General features: G+C 39.2%; 1 protein-coding gene across 4 annotated transcripts in view; it reads left to right on the forward strand.

Moving 5' to 3' along the window:
• Nucleotides 1-23,939, forward strand: part of dmd (dystrophin) — a 208,415-nt gene that overhangs the window by 22,226 nt on the left and 162,250 nt on the right. For 3 of the 4 annotated variants that reach the window (XM_053314365.1, XM_053314368.1, XM_053314367.1), the window contains exons 5-13: nt 1,494-1,622; nt 5,499-5,594; nt 6,277-6,375; nt 8,200-8,381; nt 11,249-11,399; nt 15,521-15,640; nt 19,633-19,734; nt 22,125-22,232; nt 22,374-22,553. In XM_053314365.1, coding sequence (XP_053170340.1) covers nt 1,494-1,622; nt 5,499-5,594; nt 6,277-6,375; nt 8,200-8,381; nt 11,249-11,399; nt 15,521-15,640; nt 19,633-19,734; nt 22,125-22,232; nt 22,374-22,553 — 1,167 coding nt within the window. Of the gene's footprint in view, nt 1-1,493; nt 1,629-5,498; nt 5,595-6,276; nt 6,376-8,199; nt 8,382-11,248; nt 11,400-15,520; nt 15,641-19,632; nt 19,735-22,124; nt 22,233-22,373; nt 22,554-23,939 lie in introns of all 4 variants that reach the window. The other variant, XM_053314366.1, reaches the window with a different exon arrangement.

Raw genomic sequence — 23,939 nt, forward strand, 5'->3', positions numbered from 1 at the left:
CTAGCTCTGTCTCTCTCTATCATGTCCGCATTATCTATAGCTGGGTTTCCATCCAACCACTTTTTTATGTGTGTGTTCTGAAGCATCAAACTACCATTCAAATGCATCCACATTTATAAAAAGATTCACAACGATTTACTGCACTTGAGTACAATTTAAGACACTTGTATTATATTTTATTCTACTTCATATTTGTACTGTATTACGTTTCACAGACAAATATACTTTTTGCACCACTGCTTTATCGGACAGTTATAAGCTACATTTCAGATTTGTAACCTAAAAATAATATATTGTATTGTAAAACTCTTCTTTATCTTTATTGTATCAAGATACAGACTCTTATTTCTGTAACATTTCTAGGCAAAGAGTCAGTTGTTCTTTTAAGGCGGGGAGGTTTTGCCAGTGTATATGTAGCAAATAAAACTAACTCTAACATGACCAATTGCAACAGTAAAGTGCTACTTACACATTAATATATCAATAACTAAATAATACATGTAACACAGTGATATAGTGCATTCTGCATAATCATTTTACTTTTGTGGCTTTAAAGTGACACTATGTAACTTGTGCTGAACAGCAGACACTGTGGCCACAAGTGCTTATTGTAAGATGTTGTGATGAATCAAGTAGAGTAGTTAACATTAATTAAAATTAATTGATTAACATTAATCACTGCTACTGTTCATACTAGACCAACTAAGACTGTAGCAGCAAAACCCCCAGTGTGAGTGTATTGGACTTAACAGCAATGTATTAAATAGCTTTTATGTATTCAACTACTCATTTAGCAGGATTGTATTATTTCTTATTTCAAAAGCACTTTGAGTAGATTTACTGATAACACTTTGTTACAATTACTGTTAATTAGATAAAGAAATATATACCAATAAAACCATATTAACTCTCACTTGATAAACTGATTACTTTAAATAAATAGTAAACTTGATAAACTAATTACTTTAAATAAATAGGTTTAATAATGAACTGTGTAAGCACATTTATGTTTGTTGTAGTATTGAATCTTCAGCGAGCATAAAATACAACAGTTCAACATTTGCTAAATAATTATTCTTTCAGACTTTCCATTTCTCGCATAAATGTGTTTTTTGACACTCTAGTGATGAAAATGCACCTAATCTATATTTCAATTTTTTTTCTATGCAGTTTCAAAAGTTCACCTAAAATTAGCTTGACATTTGGATGGAAACAGAGCTTATGTGGGATTATTCATGTTTCTTTTTTTCCTCCTCTTTTCTGCTTCTTTTTCTGCTTCTCTCTCCTCATCTTCATTCCTCTTCATCACTTGCACCTTCTGCATTTCTTCCACTCTACCCTTTCATTTTCTGCTTCTTCCTTTTCTTTATAATTTTGGCTTTTGGAGCTTTTGCTCTCTATGTTTTACTTTTTTTTGTTGTTTTTTTTTTTTTTGCGCTATCTGCCAACTCCTCCTGTCTCTGTCCCCCTCTGTCTGTCTCTCTCTCTCTCAGATCACAGTGAGTGTGGCTCAGGGGCGAGTGCAGAGTCCTTCCTCTCAGCCTCGCTATAAAAGCTATGCCTACACCCAGGCTGCATATGTCAAGTCGCCTGAGCAAAAGAGGAGGCGTTTTACTGATCAGGTCCGTGTCTTGCAACACTAACACCTCACGCCAAATGTCCATCTGTCTGTGCATTTGTTTGTCTGCTCACCTGTTGTTTTATCTGCCCCATTGACAAAAAAAGTCCATCACACCAAGTCTATGTTTGACACCTCCTGTGACTTTTGTTGACTATGAGTATGTTGACTTGTTGAGTTGGACATTTTTTGCAGTGTGTATGTTTAATAAGCTAATACCTCCATTGCCATGTGCTATTTATGTTCATTGGATGTGGTAATTTTAACAATATGTCTTTTCATGGACATGTTGACATGTGACAGTAGGAAAAGCACAGGTGTGAATAACAATGTTAACAATGGCTGACTTCCATACAGCTGCCTCAGTTTCAAGGTCCTGGTATTGTGCATGCTGGCTCACTGTCAGACTGTCATGGCTTATTGGGACACTTGAATGAGCAGAGCCATCGTTAATGTTATCAGTAACACCTGTGCTTTTCCTGCTAAGTCAAAATGTCTGCTGGGAAAAAGACCTAATGCTGAGTCTGAATGCCAACTGTGCTTATGGAGTTGTCTTTTTTTTATCAGTTGTGACACAGACAGCTCCCTTATCACTCAAAGGTTGGCCAACTTGTTATCAGTCAACTATGTTTTCAAATGGGAAATAGTTTTGGGAAATACGCTATTTGCTTTTAAAAAGATACCACACTCATGTTTGTGCATTAGCTATGAAGCTAGAGCCAAGAGGGGATTAGTTTAGCTTAGCACAAAGGCTAGAAGAAGGAAACAGCTAGCATGACTCAGCCTAAACATACACCTACCACCTAGAACCTTTATGAATAAGACATGTTGTATCTTATTTCTTTAATTAAAATAGAAACTAGAAAAATGCCAGCTGGCCTAGCTATGTTACAACATAGACTGTATAGAAAAAATGGACATAACATCCGTGACATCCCTCATTGGTTTGTGGACTGCTGCTCAGAAGCCAATGGTTTTGGATCTGGGCAGCGCCATCTTGAACATTTCAGGTGCATGCTGGGAAAAATAAAAACACAGATTCTACTTATATGGGCATGAGGTGGAGCCATGGGTGGAGCGGGGGAGGTTGCGAGGGCTGGATCTTGAGGACATTGGGCAATCAACCTGTCAATTAAGATGTAGCCACGCCCTAATGCATACCCTGCTTTATCGTCAAATATAAAATCAGGGAGGCCAAAATTTCACATATGAACATCAGACTGCATTGAAGAAGGCTTTAAACTAGCGATTGAGACCATAAACACATTTTGAAAACGTTTACTGAGGTTAGAAATCAAGTGAGAAGTTGGTGAATTGACTTGTATAGAGACGGAAGTCCTTTGACACCAAAATGGTCGCCCCCTGGTGGCCTTTTGATAGAATCAGCCTCATTTCAGAGGACCGGAACTCCCCGCCTGCAGGGACGTGCACATGGTTATAGAGGGGCAGGGGCTCAAACTCAGAAAAGGGCAGCATGTGCGTGCGCCCTTTACACAATATGGAAATTAATGTAAAATTAAAAAATAAAGTGCTAATAGAAAGCTGTGAAAGCTATTTCTTTTGTGTCAACAAATTATTGTCAACATGAGTTCATTCACATTATCTAAGTCACAATAAACTTTATATCTAAACCTCGGACCTGTACTTCAGACCTGTAGTGAGGGAAATATGATCCGCCGTAAACACGGTGCATTTTATTTAGAAAATTAACCCAGTGTTTTATTTTGTATTTTGTACACGATTTCCTGTCCCGCACGATCTGCTCTGTGCTGAATTGACACCCGGCAAAAATAGAAGCTGACACATTGACTAAAATAGAGCATTTTTCTGAAATATTACCCATATTTAAGCACGTTGAATAAGTGGACGGCGACTAGTTAGACCATAACTCACAAGTTCAAGTTGCTCCACTGTCACGTCTCCTCAGTTATCCATGGGGCAGCTGCTTCTCTCCCTCTCACTCACTCACTCACTTGCCCGCTCTCTCTCTGTCTCTCTGGCGGCCCTGTGACTGAGCGGAGCCGCAACGGACAGAGAAGCGCCAGGCTCAACGCACACAACAACCCCCTATTACAAGAAAATGGGTACGGTAGAATACCCTGGAGTTTTTGTACCGCCGTTTTTTTTTACATCCCTAACAGGAATTTATTAATGTTATTAAAAAAAAACAACACACACACACACACAGAGGGCACTTTTATATATATATATGAGGCAAAAAGGGCAGGGGCTCAAGCACCCCTAGGGCCCTATGTGTGCACGTGCCTTCCCGCCTGTGTTACAATGACATCTTAGAGACCACACAGGCTGTGGGCATGTTGTTTAAGCAAACATTTTAAAGTTACAATGGATACATTTCTGTATCCAATACTGAAAAATGATGTTTTCTTTTTTTTAGAACAATAGCTCTTAGCTGTGCCTTCCTTATTATCTGAATTTCTCCACTTTCACCACTGGTTGCTAAAAAAAAGCTAGGCTAACTGTCTCCTGGCTCCAGTTTAATACACAGACATGAAAATGGTATCAATTGTCTCATCTCTTTCCCAAAATGTCAAACTCTTTAATTTAAAGTAGTCCTTTCTACATTGTTGCTAATCCAAACTAAAAAGTTGCTCTGTAAATTACTGCCTACAAATAAACACAAACCAAATTAACAAGTTAGTTTCTATCTGTCCTCACCACAATAGCACCCTGAAACACAAAAGCAATGTTACGGTACATCCCCGTCATGTTGTACTTTTTTTTTCTCCTCTATTCCAAAACATGACTTTTCAAAATGTTCAGATGAATTTTCAAAGCCGTCACCCTGTGCTGCGTAACTAAATGAGGCCCATAAATTGCTCTGACTGGAATGGAATGTATTCAGAGACTGTGTCACATATTTAATGTACCAGCAGGGTGCTCGACTTAAGTAGGCTGGCACCTAACAGGCATCGCAAGAAGAAAAGATCATTTGTCAGATAAGCTTTATTCAAGCGCTCCCGCTGTCCTTTGAAATGCAGGGCGTATAGCAGAACATAGTATAGATATGGCTCGTTAATCACTACTTTTCTTTTCAACAATATGAGTAACAGGGTTGACATTTTACAATGCGTTGTCCTCAGTTTACCTCAGTCAGACATATTTTATAAGGACAACACGGTGCATAGAAGTACGATCTGATCATAGATTTAGTTTTATTGCTTAGAAGTGTATTTTTAGACTGCCGAGTACCAACATATTCTGCATTTGATCTATATTTGATTGTGTTACAAGTTGTAATCTCTGAGACTCATTTGAAAGTCTCTCCCATCTGACAAAACCAAACACATTGGTAATACAAAACAGGTATACAGAGAAAATGGTGCTTACTGAAGCTGGACAGTTATCTGCACCATGGATGGGCCCTGTGTATCTTTTCAGGACCTTATTATCAGAGAGAAGAATAGAGCGAGAGGAGGAGCGAGCCCAGCTGAGATAAAAAGAGAGAAGTTGTTAGTTTCCAGATCAGTTGCGGGCACACAAGAGAGATATGGGGAGAGAGGGGATGAGAGAGAGGGACCCAGAGAGAAAGAGGACAAGTTGTTAAGGTTGGACAAAGGCCAGAACTGCTTGTACGGCACCGGTAATGGCTAACACTAACAGGCCTCTCCTCATCTCTCTATCTTCTCTCTTTCCTGTCTTTCTTTCACGCTGCCTGTTTTTTCTCTCTCTCATCCCTCTGCTGCCCTGCCCCCTTTTCCTCTCACTTTTAACATACCGTCTCTTTCCTTGTCTCATCACCTTCTTTCCTTCCTCCTTCCTTCATTTCCCTCTACTACTCAACCTCTTCTCCATCCTAACCCTCTAACCCCAACACCGTCTATTTCTCCTCATATGACTTTTCACTATCACGCACTAGTTCCTGAGTCCTGGCCAGGAGGAGCTGCAGCGGGGCCTCAGTCCTCTGCCTCCAGGCTCCACCAGCCTGGAGAGTTACCAGGCTGCACTGGAGGAGGTACAGTATGGTGGTGATAATGACAATAATTACAGTATATTATTGACTATTCTACAGTTAATGGATACATCTGGTGGTATTCTATATTGTTGATATTTACAACAAATCCAATGAAAATCCAAAGCCAACAGTGAGTTGATCCAACTAAAAAGTATTGTGTGTGTGCTCAAAGTCTGGTATATCTTATTCCAAACCTAATGAGAACACATCAGTGAGCCACACTGTTGCACTGGGTGACATGTTCCTTTATTACCATCAAAACACACCTTAATATATTTTGGTTCTATCCCACATACACCATCCTGCTGCCAGAAATACTCACTAGAGCACTGAATGTAGATGATTCCACCACTGAAAATACTGTAGTCCCTAAGCAATCCAGTGTTTCATCCTGTTTGAATGATGTTTGTTAAGAACTACAGTAAGCAGTTGTTTTAGAAACTGACTGAGCTTTTTATAAAAATGAAATTATTTGTGAGCTATTTTTAAAGATTTACTTCTCCAGTAGGAACTAATGAGCTTGAAGCTGAGAGACACAGAGATATATTATGGTATTGAGAGATGGATAAACACATTGTTGGTTTTGGTCTTTTCATGGGATTTGTGAACTATAACAAAAATACAAAATATAGCCACCCTGTTCTTTTTAGTGCATCATGATAATTCATCTGTGAATTTGAAGGTGTTGACGTGGCTGCTGTCGGCTGAAGACGGGCTCCAGGGCCAGCCTCCCATCTCCGACCATGTGGAGGAGGTGAAGGAGCAATTCCACACACATGAGGTGAGAGCCAGAGGAGTGAAGCTGTGATAACGACGAGGTGGTTGCAATTAATTATACTGTCAGAAAATGTTGTTGTTTAATAGAGTATTTATGTTGATAACACACTGTTAAACCCACATTATCGCATGTGATATCATTTACGTATGTTTTGTCAAACAGTTTTGATTTTTGAGTAAATGTGCTAGAATTCATGAAGCCTATGTAATGTAGCCATAAATCATTCACTTAACAGAAATATTAGTTGCTTGATCTCAGAAATGGCTGTTTTCTGTTCTTTACAACTCCATTCAACACAACCTTATTTTATCCCTGTAAAGGGAGTTGGATGCTATGTCAAATTTTCAGAATTACTGTAATGTCACTTTATCTGTTTATCTAACTTAACTTTCTTAGCAGAAGCAAAGCATAAACTTACGTCGCTATTTACATTGTTCACAACACAACAGCATGCATGTTGCTATTTGGGAAAATCATTTACAGCACTCTACATATTAAGTAAATGTTTGAACACTAGTAGTTCCAGTAAACTCAGCTGGAGTTTTACAGTATGGAAAACAACAGCATTTACAACACAAAAAAGCTCTCATGCAAGATGCTATTGAGTTGCATTGTGGGAGATGCAGGATCCGGTTGTTGTGGAGCTTGACCCATATTAGGATCAAACAGTCAGGTCAGGTTATTTTTCAGTCTGTCACAATGGCAAGAAAGAAAGAAAGAAAGAAAGAAAGAAAGTACAATACTAAATTGCTGGAGTTCTCCTTTAAAAGCTCACCAGGACAGAAACGTCGTAATGTTTATTGTTCATATCATAATATCAAGCTGGTTGTATTATCAGAAAAATATGATTTTTCAGTTCATCCATTTGATATTACAAAGACATATTGACAAGGAAAATGTGAATAATATTACAACTACATGTTCAATGTAGATGATGTATTTAATAAGTAATCAAGTATTTTAAAATCACAGCTTCTCCTGTGCAGCAATAATATTCCTTTCTTGGTAACAGTTAACAAAAACATATTTTTTTTTTATGTTTTGTTCTTTTTTGTTTTTGCTTTGTTTTTTCCCCACTAAAGTCAGTGATTCACAATAAATAAATACAATTAAAAAACACAATAAAACACAAAACAAAACAGCCATCAATCCATAACAACATACCATGCACAGTAACTAGCAAAAGTGTGTAGTCAGAGAGAAGACTGAGCCTCCATCTGCTACACTAAAGGGCCAGGCTTGAAAAAACAGCAGTAATGAGTGTTAAGTCGCCCATCACCAAAAAACAATCTGTTAAGTTTATTGGTGGAACAAACTTCTGAAAAGGGCAGCATGCCACAAGAAGGATCAACTGTATCACAGAACATTTACATTTTGGGAATTAGGCAAATCCAAGGTCTCTAATATTAAAAAGGCTTTAAATTTTGAGTTGATGTGTGGATTTGGTCTTCTCACAGAGATGATGCAGTGCTAAGCAGTGGTTTGAAAGCTAACTGTTAGTGTTAGATTAACTCTGATGGATGTGGACTTACAGGAACACTGGCTTATTATCGACTTTTATACTCTGAAAATTAAATTAACCCTGACGGTTTTGCTGTGTGAGACCCCAGAAGGATCATCTAAGAGTTAAGTGCTTGGAGACGAGAGATTAAGCACTAAGGTGAGAGGTAGAAATATATTTTGAGAGCAGTTAAAATGAATTTAGATGGGTCATTCATTGGGAGTAGTGATGTGAGGCACTCTTCTTCTTCATGACGGTCAATTAGACAAAATGAGTGGAACCACTGCCAACATGTGTGTGAAATGTTTCGTTCTGTCTCTCACCAGGGGTACATGGTGGAGCTGACCAGCCATCAGAGCAGTGTGGGGCGGGTCCTTCGGGCTGGTGCCGCCCTGCTGGGGGAGGGGAACCTGAGCGAGGAGGAGGACTCTGAAGTCAGGGAGCAGATGAACCTCCTGAACTCCCGGTGGGAGCACCTGAGGGTGGCTAGCATGGAGAGACAGAGCAGGTACATAGAGATTCTTTTGAATGTATTTTAGCCATGGCAGTGACATGGCTCTATTGATGGCAGTTGGTCTACCATTTTCACTAGTCTAGACTGACACATTTACAGTATATTTGTCCATGCAAGCCATGTACCAACAGTACAGACATCTGCTGTGTGGTGTGTTGGATGCAAAAGTAATAATACAATCAATTGAACAAAACATTGAAAAATAATTTTGGCACCTGCAAATGTTTGGGCATCATATAGTTAGTAACCTTAAGCTTGTGTCTCTTGAGGTAGTCCATGGTGGATTTGGAGGTATGTTTAGGATCATTATCCTGTTGTAGAAGTCATCCTCTTTTCAGCTTCAGCTTTTTTACAGACAGTATGATGTTTGTTTCCAGAATTTGCTGCTGTTTAGTGGAATCCATTCTTCTGACCGCTGTGCAATGTTTCCTGTGCCATTGGTTGCAACAAGACAGATCCACCCCCATGTGTAACAGTTGGAAAGGTGTTCTTTTCATGACATTTTGCTCCTTTTTTTCTCCAAACATACACTTGTTTCCAACTGCATCAGGCTTCTGTAGATATTCTGTTGCATACCTCTGATGTTGGATTGTATTATTAGGATTCAGGTAAGGTTTTTTTCTGTTGACTCTTCCATGAACCACCACCACTCCTGAGTCTGCTAAATCTTCTTGCAAGTGCAGTGAAATTGGGGTTTCCATTTGCCTTTGTGACCATCTTGACCTCCACAGTTGCCCTAAACTGCCATCTCTTAATTACATTTCACACTATGGAAACTGCAAACTGACAACGCTTCACTATCGTCTTGTAGCTTTCCCTTGCATTGTAGCCATCAAGAACTTTCTGAATCTGAGACTTCAGAACTTTTAGGGTGCCCAAAGTTTTGCACAATTAGGTTTTTATTTATTTTTTTCATTTTTGTTCTATTATGACATAAAAGTATCTATGGATCAATGAAAATATTGTGTCTTTTCCATATCTAAGAGAAACATTGTATGTAATATGTTGGACAGATTCAACTTGAACAAAAAAATGGCAGCTTATAGTAAGGCTTTATGAAGCCAGAGTTGCCACATAAACACACCCACACATTCATACACGGCTTGTTGCCAGCAGACATTTGTACTGTTGGTATATTGCTTGTTTGTGGCAAATTAACACAAACTGCAGAAATGGTCCATTGGTCAAATTTTGTGGGGAAAATAATCACCAAAATACATAATTTGTGAAGCAGCAGTTTGACCCACTCTGGGCAAATATATTTCATGCCCATCTCTGTATTGACTTCATACTCACTACGTCTAAAAGTCCTACCTGTCTGAACACACCTTGAGGGCATGCACGTACAGAAGTGCAACTTGCTAAGGGCCAAGTCCAAAATATTGCCTGAAAAATTCAAATCCAGAGCCTGTTCCCATGCAGGTATTATTGTTGACATTTGGGATCAACCTATGTTTAAAATGACATAAAATAGAACCAACATTGATCTTTTCAGTGTGGCGTTTAAAGACAAGAGTAATGCAAAGGTTTCTGTGGTATTTGGGTTAGAAGACATTGATAAATGTCCTGACTTTTAGGTACCTGAAAAATGTGTGCTGCCAAATGAAGTCAGTTGAAAGAAAGATGCACATTAATTACTGATAACAAGGTTTACAAACATTTCAATTTTGAATGAACCATCAAGCGTTGATGGCTGAGATTGAGTTCTGAATTACATGAGCCTGTAAAGCAACATTTTTCAGAAACTGGGTCCAAGTTGCTTTTTGATATGCCCAAGGCAAAGTATATGTGCTGCACTCAATGATGCAAGTGATGAGAGTGAAGTACACACTAGTCTCCATAGAGACCCAAGGCAAAAGTGAAAGTTTTGGGTGAAAAAGCATCCAGAGGGATGAGGAGCAAGTGTTTGCAGACTGGTCAGTAAAACCATGATTCCAGTAGCTCTTGTCTCTCTAGGAGAGTTTTCTGCAAACAAGAATCCTCTCCATCCCCAGTGTATGATGAAATAATCCATCCATAACCCATAATCTCAAAGAGTTTGATTTAAATAACCAGGGATGGAGCCATGGAGCAAGGTTAGATTGTTGTCTCCATCTCTCTCCTCTGCCCCACTCTGTGTCTCTGTGTCATGAATGCATAAAGATCTGCAGGTCTGTGTGTCAGGCACAGGCTAGCTTTGGATGAGTGGTCAGTGTAGATGTCTTTGGTCAGGGAGATTGGGGTTTGAGTACTGGTTCAGGAAACCTACCATTCCAAAAAGGTTATTGAAGTGTAATGAAAACAAAAACATGATTGTTACGCATATTTTCACCTTTATTTATATGCACACAAATGATTAACATCATATTTAATATTAAAGTTCATTGACTATTCCAGATCCAAATGACTCAACAGGCTTTCTTCTATGATGATTTAGGCATGTGAATAATGCTTTGTCTTTTACACAATTAATTCATGTCCCCAAAGTAGCCAACATCCATGGATACAAAGAATATCGGCCATTCTAATTATGTTGAATCCAATGATAACTGACACAGAGCCAAATTTAATTAACTGTTGAGTTATCTTCTTTGATGATGTTGTTGATTTAAACACAGAGCTGTGCAGACATGGCCTTGACTACCAAATACCAATTAGACAAGACAGCAGGGGTCTCTTGTAATGCAGGATAGCTGGTGTTAATCATTTCTACCAAATAAGTCAGCAGTAATCAGTGCTAATCAATACTTCGGGCATTGAGTAGAGCAGTGCTAATCATGACCCTCATCTGCCCTTCTCAACAGTTCCTGTTTAAGGCTCTGTATTAACCCCACGGCCTCAACAAGTGATTGACAGCTAACTGAATTGTCTCTCTCTCCCAGACTCCACGAGGTCCTGATGGATCTGCAGCACCAGCAGTTGCAGCAACTCACAGACTGGTTGGATGTGACAGAGGCACGGATCAAGAAGATGGGGGCTCAGCCGCTGGGTCCTGACCTGGAGGACGTCAAGCACCAAGTGGAAGAACACAAGGTGGGCCCTGTTGTCAAAGCATGGTTCATCTAATATATGATTACTGCTGGTTACTGCTTTCCATTCTTGCACTGCACATTATGCAGTTTGCAGATCAACCACAGAAAATGTAGTTGAAACACTGGGCCCTTGATTTTAGACAAAGGTAGACTAAAGCAGCCTCATTTCTTTACAATGACCAAACATTTTAACGGGGAAAAAGTCAGCATCCATCCATGTAAACCTTTTCAAACATCATATTTCACTTTTACTGTTGCAAGAGAACAGTTTTTTGGGAGAAGGACTAACCAATATTTTGGCAAATGTATTTGACAAATTTAACTTTAAACAAGTTTGACTGGGGTAGCTGGAGTGTAAACTTCCCCAAATCCAATAAATAACTACTAATATTCCCCAAACTCTGATATAGTAGCATTCAGGACTAACTTCCACATAGTGGTGTCAGTCATAAACAAAACATGTGACCACAAACTAATGTAGTCACTGTTGTTAAGGATATGCTACTTGGCCTTGGAAATAACTCTGAGTTACTACTGTAGGTAATGTTTTTTAAATCCATTCCATACACTTTTGCTCTCCTGTTTTTGTATTTGGAAAGACTAAAAAAAGACACCACTCCGTAAACTCTACGACTGTCAGTATCTCTCTTACTATCGCCTCATGCACACTGATCCAACATGTTAAGAAATTATATTCCTATCACTGTTTGGGATATGAGTTTAGAGAAAGGTAAACTAATTTGCTTCCTCAAATGCAGTTTGACAGTATTGATTTGTAGCTTCATGTTTAGCTTACTGACATCAGAGTGGTATCAATCTCCTCATATGAAGTGAAAACTTTAAAGCACTCAGAAAAAATGGAAAACTGAACATCTACCATTCTATTACAACTTGGCAACTCCACCTTCTGAGGAAGATCATGTAATACAATCAAAAGCTCCAGAATATCAACTGAGTGGATCTTGGTAAGATCGTTTTGACAGCAGTTTTTTCCAAGATCAAGAATGAACTTCAGTCTCAATGTCGATACAATAGACTGCAGTGTGTTCAGCAGTGTGAAGCTCTGTACTTCTATGTTAACTCCATCAGTGTGTCTGGCAGTCTCACACATCTTCATATCAAATTATCCGGCAGTTTAGACACTTATCAAACTCATGCTTGATCTTCTCACAGTAGGAAACTCTGCCAGACTGGATGCAATACAACAAGTCTGCACAGTCTCCAGCTGAGCGGAAACAACAATTAGCCAACTTCACCACAAAGAAGCTGCTAAAATTAAATTCACCGGTAAACACTTGGGTTCAGTTTGGGAGCGCAGATGATTGGGTTGTGTTGACAGTTGGTTCAGTTATGTTTGTGTTTGGGATTTCTGTCACTTGAAAGGAAGGAAATTCTATAATGCAAAAATTATTTCTGGTTGGCTAAATCACCACCAATCATGCTGCTGTATAATTTTACCCAAAGAGTGAGACTTGCTTTGAAATGGCAGGTTTACCAAAGACACAAAACATATTCTTGCTTTTGCAACCAATTCCTCTGCTGCACACCAGGGCTTCATTTTGACTGGGATTGAAAGCAGTGGAAAATGGTTTTGAGAAAGTGGAAGCTCTCAGAGAACCTTTGGAAATTGAATCCTGCTGCCAGGTTTGGGGGGTTTAAACAACATGACCACTCTCTCATGTTATTATTTAACCCCCCCCCCCCCCCCCACCACCACCACCACCACCACCCCCCACCCACATTCATGTCTGTAGTGGTTTGAGATTTACTATTGTTAGTCCAAGGCCACAAAGTTCTCGTTTTAATCTTTGTGTACACAGATTGAAAAATGGAAGAGAGTTAGAGTTGAGAGTTTCTCAATGAAAAAATATTAATTAGATGCTGCTCTTAGTTGTGTTTACGGCCATTCAGACAAAAGTTTGTTCAAGTGTTTCTTTTAATTCAGCTTACAGAGGCGTTTATTGTGCCCTTAGAAAATCAGAAAGGGGAGGAACTTTAATTAAATTTTTTCCATGTGTTGCTTGTCGCACACAATCCATCATGAACAGTTACTTTACACTGAATTACAATGAACTGAGTCAGCTTTTCTCCTCCCTGCTCTGAACCACATCTTGAAATTTTTATATAGGTATTTTATACAGTATGTCATTAATCTTGAGCTATTAGATATTTTAGAGCTGCAGACTGGAGCAGAAATGATTAGTTGATTGGTCAATTAATCAGCCGACAAAGACGACTACCAGTATGTTTAGCTTTTTCCTGCGGTGTTATGCTATTATTAAAGACAGATTAATCAATGAATCAAGAAAAACACTTAACGTCTGTTTCCAGATTGTCAAATTGGATGGTTCTACTACATTTCTCTGATTTATGACAATCTAAATGTATGTAAGTAAGTTTTTTCCAAAATCTTAACCCTGTAAGGCCCACTGTTACAGAATTACAACATCACTTTTAACTATTTAAAAAAAAGGTCTGCAAATGTTTTTTTTCTCAAGACCACATTTACATAGTTAATGGGTCCTGTTGTTTGTCCTCACAATGCTATTGAATAGAAGAAGTGTTTATAGGTCTGGTCATCTGGCCATGAAGTCATTCTACCTGTACTCTAACTTCCCGTTGAGCTCATTTCCTTTTTTTGCACAACCTTCATTCAAACCACATTGAAAGTGAACATGGCTAAGAAGTGGCAAAAAGAAAAAAGTTTTGTAAATACAATTTCTTCCAGTATTTGTATTAATAACTGCTTATTTATAAAACTATGATTGTTGTGTGATTATTACTCATGATATATACTGTTATGGGGCTGAGTAAGCAATCAACCCTTAAAATGAATGCTTAAATGTTCTGTATATCTGAGTACAAATACAGAAATTCTGCCCCCAACTAGGCCCAACGTTGCAATATTACAACATTTCCCTAAAAACGTACTAAAATGTAGAAAGTTGGGAAAGAAAAATCTGAGCGGTCAAAAAAAATGTTGCTTTTTTCTATATCTGGGTCTTACAAGGTTAAAGATGAAACAATGAAATTAATAAAATAAATAATCATCATAATAATCAATAATTAATACTGGAAAAGGCCAACCTTTCTGAGGAAATTTTGTATGTTCTTGCTGCTGGTAATTTGTAGTTAAAACATGAAGCTGAAAGGGTTTCTGCTTAAGTTCAAGCAGTTAAAGGAGTCAAAATGTCAAATAGAACTGAACTGAAAGAAATAAAGTCCAGTTCAAATGTATAAAATGAAAGAATCAGTCAAATATCAGTTGAAGTGTCAGCTGAAATGTAAGAACTGAAAGCCGCTGGTAAAGCAGATGTTTTATTTATTTAGAGAAGAAGAACTGAGACCTGAGAGAGGTGAAGTGTAAAATGTGAGGCTTGTTTGGAAGGTTGACACTTAAAATGTAACATTACTGTATGTGAGGGTGGACGAATGTGTCTGTGTATCAAATCACACATTTAGTTTGAAGTGTGTGAGGTGTTGGAGAGCGAAATATTGAGCCACTGCAGGTTTAAACACTGAGCAATTCACAACCATGTAAAAATGTGAAAAGGCCAGACGAGCGCATAAAACTTGCACTGCAATCACTCAAAAACTATGAAATGCATGAAAATGTAGAACTAAATCGATGTGGAAAGGCTGGAGACTGGTTTAAAGGTTTAAGCTGAAGGGAGTAATGATGAGATTAAGGAGATTAAGAGGAGCTGAAAATGGGCAGAATGCTCATACATTCATTTTAACAGGTATAAAAAGTTTAATATTTTAAAAAAGAATGGAAGACGAAGCACAGACATCTCAAATGAGTTCAGCGATTTGAAGTTTGAATGAGGTTTCTTCAGGAATGTATAAGGAAATAATTGTTAGTTACCACTCATAGCTTTCAGGACTGGTGCCTGTGGAGGCTGCTGTCTTTATTTCATCCTAACAGCCAACGTTGTGTTTGCCACCCGGTATTAAAGGAACATAGTTAAAACATTGCAACGCTCTGAACTCCTGTGATCTTCCAGAAAACCAACTATTTTTAGCTTCCAGCCACATTCAGCCAGTCATTAACTCCCCATCATCAGAAGTCTGGTATGTATATATATTTTACTTATGTATGTGTTTGTGTGTGTGTTGCAGCTCCTGCAGGAGGACCTGGAGCTGGAGCAGGTCAGGGTGAACTCTCTAACCCACATGGTGGTGGTGGTGGACGAGAACAGCGGAGACAGCGCCACCGCTGCCTTGGAGGGCAAACTTCAGGTGATGGCACACACATATACACACACCGTCACATACACACTCAAATCTGTGTTACACATGATAACATTGTGGGCACACTTTGGGGAGAGCTTTGGCTCAGGAGGTAGAGCGGGGCGCTGAATAATCTGAAGATCAGTAGTATGATCACCAGCTCCTCCAGTCCTCATGTTGAAGTGTCTTTGGGAAAGTTACTGAACCGTAAATTGCTCCCGTTGTGAGTGTGAGTGCGAGTCTGTGTGTGTGTGAATGAGTGGTCAGAAGAGTAGAAAGGCGCATATATAAATGCAGTTCATTTACTGGGGAAGTATCTGGAGTCTCCCTCACTCATTGGCTCTCTCAGTGGGGGTGGGCTCGGCAAACTCTGGAGCCGCTTCTCAGGGAAAATAGATTTAACAGCAGATAGCTTTGTCTTTGGTGTTGTGCAGTAATTAGACCTTTCTGGCGAGATGTGCCTCTGCTTGCTTGCGTGTGTGTGTGTTGTAGCTTACTGCTGATTTTGTTTACTCCATGAGTTATCATCACACAGACTCCAGCGAGGAGCCAGACTTTGCTGCCTGTTTGTGCGGTTAATTCTCTACGCTTGTCTTAACCTCTGATGTATGGGCCTTAGTTCCCCTTGTTAACTCCCAAACACTGCAAAGAATAAAGCTGAAATCTATTAAAACAGCAGCCGCCGCTTTCCACAACTTTCTCAGACACTGGCCTTAATTGCAGCCCGAGCTGAGCCGTGTTGAAGCACTGTCACACTGCCGCTGCCCAGGATTCAGTTGTTTTGGCAAGCTGTTGATAAAAGGACGTTGAATAAACAAGTAGACCAGCAGCTGTAGCACTAAAGCTTCTTGACAAGCCCTCTGACCTCTGACCTCGCTCTGGAGAGCTACTTGCAAGATTGTTATATTAAGAATTTAGCTTTACTTATTCATTTAGCTCCAAATGTCATTTTTGGAAATCCGCCTGGAACTGCCATTCATGAATAAAACACTGTAGAACTGTCATACTGTGTGTTATCATCTTCAAATATGAGACAGGTATTCACTGGTATTTAGCTCACTGTCCCCATATTACCTCTACAGACAGACACAGAAGTTATTTTCTATTTTAGGCAGACAGCATTTTTCTATTTTTACCGACTTCTGCTCTTTTTTTGTATGACCTCCAATGTTTCTGACAATTTCAGGTGAAACTTAAGGAGGTGTCCTGTCTGGTAAGACTTTATTAATGCATATAGTCAGTGTGGTTCAGGAGCTCCAGTCATTTTCACTTCTATATTTCATTTGGGTCATTTGAGTTTTGCTCCAAAATAGGTTATGGAATGGAAAAGATTACATCAGGTCCTGCATTATTACCGAATCTAATACTAATGGCTGGTCCTTAAACTGTGTGAAGTGCCCTGAAATAAAGTTTTGTATATTTAAATGACCAGCAGATAAATAATACACATACAACTTCAAGTAATGCTGGCATAATGTTATAAATAATGGGTCTTTGGAGGCTACAGGGTACATCACGTGCAAATTTTTGCCCAGAGCTGCCTTACAGCTTAATCCAGCCTTGAATAAACAGAACATTAAATAGAGCATATTTTAACGGCAATCTGAGAGCACAGCCGTGACTACAGATGGAGGTTGTGCTGAAGTGTCAGGATTGGGTCGGATATGATGTGAGCTGTGATGGAGAGCTGACCCGCTGGAAAACGTTGATGCGAGGAGAAAAGGGGAAGTCATGGTGAATCAATCTTTGGGAAATTCAATCTGTTATTTTGGGGAAAGTTGAGCATGAGCACGCTGAGGTAGATTCAACCATAGCTGGCAACACACACGAACAGGAAATGAAGAAATTTGGGTAATTAGATGCGCATTTCCTAAGGGAGAAAAGGTTTGAAGAGCTGTGGATAAAAGTAAGCTCCTCTGCACTGAAAGCTGATTAGCTGAAAATGAGAATCTCTCCTCCCAAACTATAGCCAGAAACTCCCACAAAAAAGTAATTTGCACAAATATATTGATGACTCAATGCAGCTGCAAGTATCTTGAATTATTCACCATGCCATATTAAGCAATTACAATGCAGAACACACATTGATTATGAAGTCTAATCACACTTAATAACATTACATTAGAAACCAAATGCAAGTTCTTGTTTGACTTTCTTTTTAACAAATGGAGGTTTTGCTGGTGCGTTTCCTGCAGTGCAGTTTATTACTAAATAGAAGATAAGAGAGATAAATAGATGAGAGGGAACACTGTGTGCTGGAATGTAAAAATGCAAATATAAGGTGCCTTCCCTGGTTTCTCCCCGCTGTTGAACTGTCACTTGATTAATTACAGGCCGTTCATCTTAAGATTAACCTGCTGAGCCTCTCTCTCCATGTCTGTCTTCACCCACTCGCCTGTCTCTCACTTTTCTGCATCTCATTGTCTTTTCATTTCCTCCACCCCCCCCCCCCCCCACCCCCACCCACCCACGCAGCACCCTCCCTCTTCTGTGCCTCTCTGTCACTCTGATGACTTTGTTCAGTGGACACACTGAGGGTTTTGTCTTTGCTGGTTAAATGGAACGGAAGAGTGTCTCTCCCATTTCACTCAGCTAACAGCTAGCTGCCAATACGCCGATACAATGGAGTCACGAAAAATAAACTTTTACAGCTCACAGCCTGTGTGTGTGTGTGTGTGTGTGTGTGTGTGTGTGTGTGTGTGTGTGTGTGTGTGTTTATCAGTGCTCTCACATGCTTTAATGTACATACTGTCTTCCAATCTTTAGGCTGGTACAAGTAAAATAATTACAGTATCATCACAAATATGTCTATTTTATAGAGTAATAAAAAACGTGTTGATTAAGATTGAAGTCATTAGTATGGAAGTGAAGAAAGGCCTAAGGATTTTAATTTTATAGGCAGCCAGACATCCAACTGTGAAATTTAATCTCAATGTTAAAATTTAATTGCCACTGAAAATAGTATTATATAACAATATCATAATGTTTTACTATTTTTCAAAACTTAAAAAAACATTTTTATTTATTTATTTCCACAAAGTCACAAATTTGGATAAAACATGAAAGAATCCATTCTGTACAAGATAGTGAAGCCATACTAGCAGCTCTGTGAGGCTGTACTGAGCTAATTGATAATGTTAGCATGCTAACATGTTCGCAATGACAGTGTTAACATACTGATGTTTTATCAGGTCTTGTATAAGGTTTACAATGTTTACCCTCTTAGTCTAGCCTATTAGCATGCTAACATTTGCTAATTAGCTATAGATACAAAGTAGAGATGAGGGTGAAAAGATTGTCATTAGTACACAATATCATTTTCAGTCTGAATTTGAGTCTTATTATTTATTATTACAATTATGAAACTTGAAATTACTTTGTGGAATTTTCAAAGAGGGGGAATTCAACTCACATAAATTAAGATAAGTATATTTGGTCATACAGTAGACCTAAATAGTTAAAGATAACTGGAATATTATTTGCAAATACCAATCAGAAAATATGGATCCAAATCATTTAAACAACTCTCTCCTTTCCTTTGATTATGATTATGATTCCTAAAAGTGATGTAGAGTACAGTTATTTTTCCTGCATGTTATTACAATGACAGTGCAGATCATTCATTGTTCATATGTTATTTGTACTGTCAATGGTCTCTAATCACTCAGACAGTATTTTAGAGGTATATTGTGTTCCTATCATCTCTGGATTTCATGGCCTTCCACAATCATGATGAGCTCCTTCCCTCTGGGAGACAGAGGAACCAGAATCAAACTGCAGTTTTTGGCAGCTAAAAGAATTAAACTGGCAAGTGAAAATGTGAATCCATTAGCCTTTGAGGCAACGTGCTGAAAATGTTTCAATCCCTCAGGGGAAATAGTTCAAAAGGAATTTTTGTACTAATATAGACATTAATAGATGATCTATATGTGTGTGTGTGTGTGTGTGTGTGTGTGTGTGTGTGTGTGTGTGTGTGTGTGTGTGTGTGTGTGTGTGTGCAGGTGTTAGGTGACCGCTGGGCAGCCATTTGTAGATGGACGGAAGAACGCTGGATTCTGCTTCAGGAGATTTTACTGAAATGGCAGCACTTCACTAATGAACAGGTATGTGTATGTATGTGTGTGTGTGTGTGTGTGTGTGTGAAGCTGATGCAGGATCACAGCAGTGTTTGCTGCATGAATAATGTGATTAGTTCATCCAGATTGTGTCTGCTATTCTGCAAGGAGGCAAGCAGTAAGAGGAAATTTGAAGCTGAGACATGATATTATGTCAGTATTGTTTGATGAGTCAACTCATTAATATGTGCATGTAACACTGCTGTTTATCTACTCTACATCACACAGTTAAATATGTCATTTTGTTAAATTTAAGCAGAATGAGACAACAGGATGCCATGCTGGCAGCTCTGTGAAGTTTTATGGCTCATTTTTAAAGAAAAACAAACATTGATCTGGTTCCCATTGTGATCAAATCCCAGCCCAGCCAGGTGTGAATGCAATCTGTGCTGCCTGAAGAAAATCAAATTCCATCCAGCAAGTTGAAAGGTCACCAAAGTCCAACTCTTCTTGTTAGCTTCAACAAACCATGTTTGTAGACAAGTCTACTAACTCCACTGAGCTTGTATAAGGACATGTGATCACGATGTGGGTACAATCAATAAGAAGAGAGTGTATGCAAACGCTCATGGATCGGATGTCATTGTGCAGATACAGATCACATGTCAATATCAGGTGTAAATTGGACCAGAGTTTTGTTTTTGAACATTTAGACGTACCTTTTTCATAATACGGATGCTGGGTATGTGAAGAGAGGCGAGGTAGCACAAAACAGTAAGTAAAGTTCATGAAGATCATCAATTTATTCAGTTGTCGAGAAATTATAAATTTTACCCTGTGGGAAATGTCAGAAGATCACCAAAGTTATTAGAATTCATCCTTTGGGGAACATAAATGTGTGCAACATTTTTTCACCATCCATCAAATTAGCTGCTTAGATATTTCAGTGTGGACCAAAGTAGTGAGCCAACCAACTGACAGACATTGCTTTCCCTAGTTCATACAAATCATATATGGATCACAACAGCAGGAATATGTAACTATACACAGGCAGTAAAGGCATTATATATCTTCATCCAAACACCAGTTAGGACTCTACAACTCTGGCTGCAGCATACATGTACATTTCTATTAGGACTGTCTTTGTGATGACGTTCATATTCTAAATCACTCTTATTTTTCTGTCTTTTATCAGCATCTTTGCAGTTGATATTTTTAGCAACAGCAGTCTTTGTAAAGGAAATTAAATGTGTCATGATATCCGATTTGCTCATGTTATATGATTAATAATTGAGGAAGCTAAAAATCACAATATGGGATCATACACGATTAACTGATCAGCCTTAATTAAAATCCCAAGCCAGATTTGCAATGCCGCCCTCTGGGTCACAGTCACCCTTTTGTTTACTGCTGGATTTAATAAATAGAAGACATTTTAATGCTCCAACGTTGACTCTATTTAAGGACTTATCAACATAGATTTTTTGGTATTTATACCAAAATATAATTGCCATTTAGAGCAAAATATTGCTTTATTAAGACAAATTATTGACATTCTAAAACAACATAGTTAAGAGGCTGCTCAAACTTAATGTAAGTTTTTATTTAATAGCACTATAATAACGTCTAGTTAATTCATTTTTTGTGTGCTGAAGTATTACAACTTAAAGTCTGTGTGCACACTGTATATTATGTATATTAACACTGCATCTTTGTCTAATGTGCCCTAAATGTGGGACTTGGGGCTTCAGAGGTCCCATTAAATGAAGCATGACTACTGAGTTACACAAATGGGCACAAATTTATCATGAAATAACCTCTACACTCTGTTTTAAAATGAGGGATCATTGGCTGCGATGGCTTCGAGACATCCATAAGAACCAAAACCCAAATTGAATTTGTTTAATTATTCAGAACATCAGGAAATACATTGAATTCAATTTTCCCTTGTTCTCTGGCTAAATGCTTGTTCAAGTGCCACCCCAGGCTCTGGATGAAAATGAACTGTCCTCACACTGATAACAGAAATATTCATAGTGTGTGTTGTAATCCTTGGGAGAGGGAGAGATGCTGTCACAGACAATAGGCTGTGTTTCAGCGGCCTGAGGAGGATACTGCATTCAAGAGCTGTCTGTACCAACAGGAGACAATGGACTCAAGTGCACCGCCTTCCACATGATAACATTCCTCTCTAATCCTCTCTCCTCATTTCCCTTCTCTTCCTCTCATCCATCCTTCCTGTGTCTTCATACATCATTATTTTCTCTTTGGATTTCTATGGATTCCTCTCCTCTCCTCTCCTCTCCTCTCTCCTCTCCTCTCCTCTCCTCTCCTCTCCTCTCCTCTCCTCTCCTCTCCTCTCCTCTCCTTATCTTCCCTCTCCTTTACCTTCATCTTTCCATTTCTCTTTTCTCTGCTCTTCTGTGCACTCCTCACAGTGCTTATTTGACTCCTGGCTGACTCAGAAGGAGGAGCTAGTTAGCTCCATCAAGACCTCCAACCTTAAGGACCAGGCAGAGATGGTGGCCTGCCTCCGCCGTCTTGCTGTGAGTCTCCCTGCAAAACAACTGTAAAACAAAGACATGTATATGGACTAACTGTGTTATAACTCACACACACAAAATGCAGTGATTTAAAATGTATTCACCAAAATCTAAACATTTACGTGTGTGTGTACGCTCTGTCAGGCCGTGAAGGCAGACCTGGAGATGAAGCGTCCCACCATGGACAAGTTGTGCTCCATGAGTCAGGACCTGCTGTCCAGTGTCAAAAACAAGGAGGTGGCCAGCAAACTGGAGGCCAGACTGGACAGCTTTGCCCAGCGCTGGGACCGATTGATCCAGAGTCTGGAGATGAGCAGCTCCCAGGTACAACACACATACAGCTGTGGACAGTAGAGCAAGTGAGGGCTGCATTTGTGGCCGTAGTTGGATGATTCAATCATAAGAATTTCAGTTTTTTCAGTTTAGTTGAAAACATCTTTCAGACACTCAACACCCTCTTTAGGGGGGAAAACTATATCCCACCACAACAGAAGCATTATGACAATAGCAGTGAATCAACCATGTTATTCAGGAGAAAAAGCTTTATAGCTTTAAGCTAATTATAACAACTTTGCTCAGTAGTTTTGTCAGCTCAGATCAAGTTTTCTCTTCATAAATGAAAGTAGGGTTTTTTGTGTGTCCTGCCAGCTCACTGACTGCAGTTCATTTCATTTACTCCCAGCTCTTTATCAGTTTGTGATTAGGTGTTAGAATGAAAACCAGCAGGGAGTCTTAACACAGTGACCAAGATTAATAAAACACTGATTAAAGGAAAGCAGCTCTGGGAAAGTTTGGATTAAAGGCAAAATTGGTGTTTTGAATGCAGACAAAGAAAATTAAAACACAGCACCTCTTCAGTAGGCGAGTTGTTGCTCATATTCTTCTACTGCCAGATTCTCTCTTAACTAAAACATGTGCTCCGTGCTGATTTATCAAACTGGTTCGTTCTGGTACAAATGACTCCTGTCTATTTTAAATCCTGATGTCCTGGTTGCTTTAAGTCTTTGGCCTGAGGGACAGAGAGGAGGAAATGCATTGGCTGTGTGACAGGGGTCATTGAGCACCTATAGAAGTTCATGTTGCACACGAGTGGTGAATATGGAGGAGGCGAGGGTGGAGTCTGCACTGTTGTGAGTGCAGCCCTTCTCTGTCTTTGCTGCTTCCTGAGCAAACATACAGCCATGACAGAGCATTTTCAATCAGCATTGTCACACAATTATAACTCTTCAATCACCACTTGTCTCTCAGTGTCGCCCCCCCCCCCCCCCCCCCCACTGTTCTCTCATCATCCTCTGAGACTGCACAATCTCTGTAGCCTTCACGTTTTTATCTCTGTCTCTCTCTTGTCACAGTTGTGCTTTTAAAACATGACATGCTCACTAAAAAGTAATGAGATTAAAACAAAGTGCCTCTGTGGTATTTGAATAAAATAATATAAAATAATGATAAAAAATAGTGCAGTGCATGTTAATCTGATCCTGCCGTCAGGGGATTTTTTGGACTGAGCACCGGGTCAATTGTTACTACTATTATTTACATTACAGGTTAGTGAACTGGACATTTATTCCCTGAAGTGCTTCCACAGGAAGTACATAATGTAGTCCACTTCCCACAACAAATTTACAGGCTGGGACAGAGAGGTTCAATTCAGGATAGGAGTGCCACTTAACTATACTACAGTAACCTTGAAGCCCAAAAAGGCAGGTGGGT

This window comes from Scomber japonicus, chromosome 24 (genome assembly GCF_027409825.1).
Source record: "Scomber japonicus isolate fScoJap1 chromosome 24, fScoJap1.pri, whole genome shotgun sequence".
Taxonomy (NCBI): Eukaryota; Metazoa; Chordata; class Actinopteri; order Scombriformes; family Scombridae; genus Scomber; species Scomber japonicus.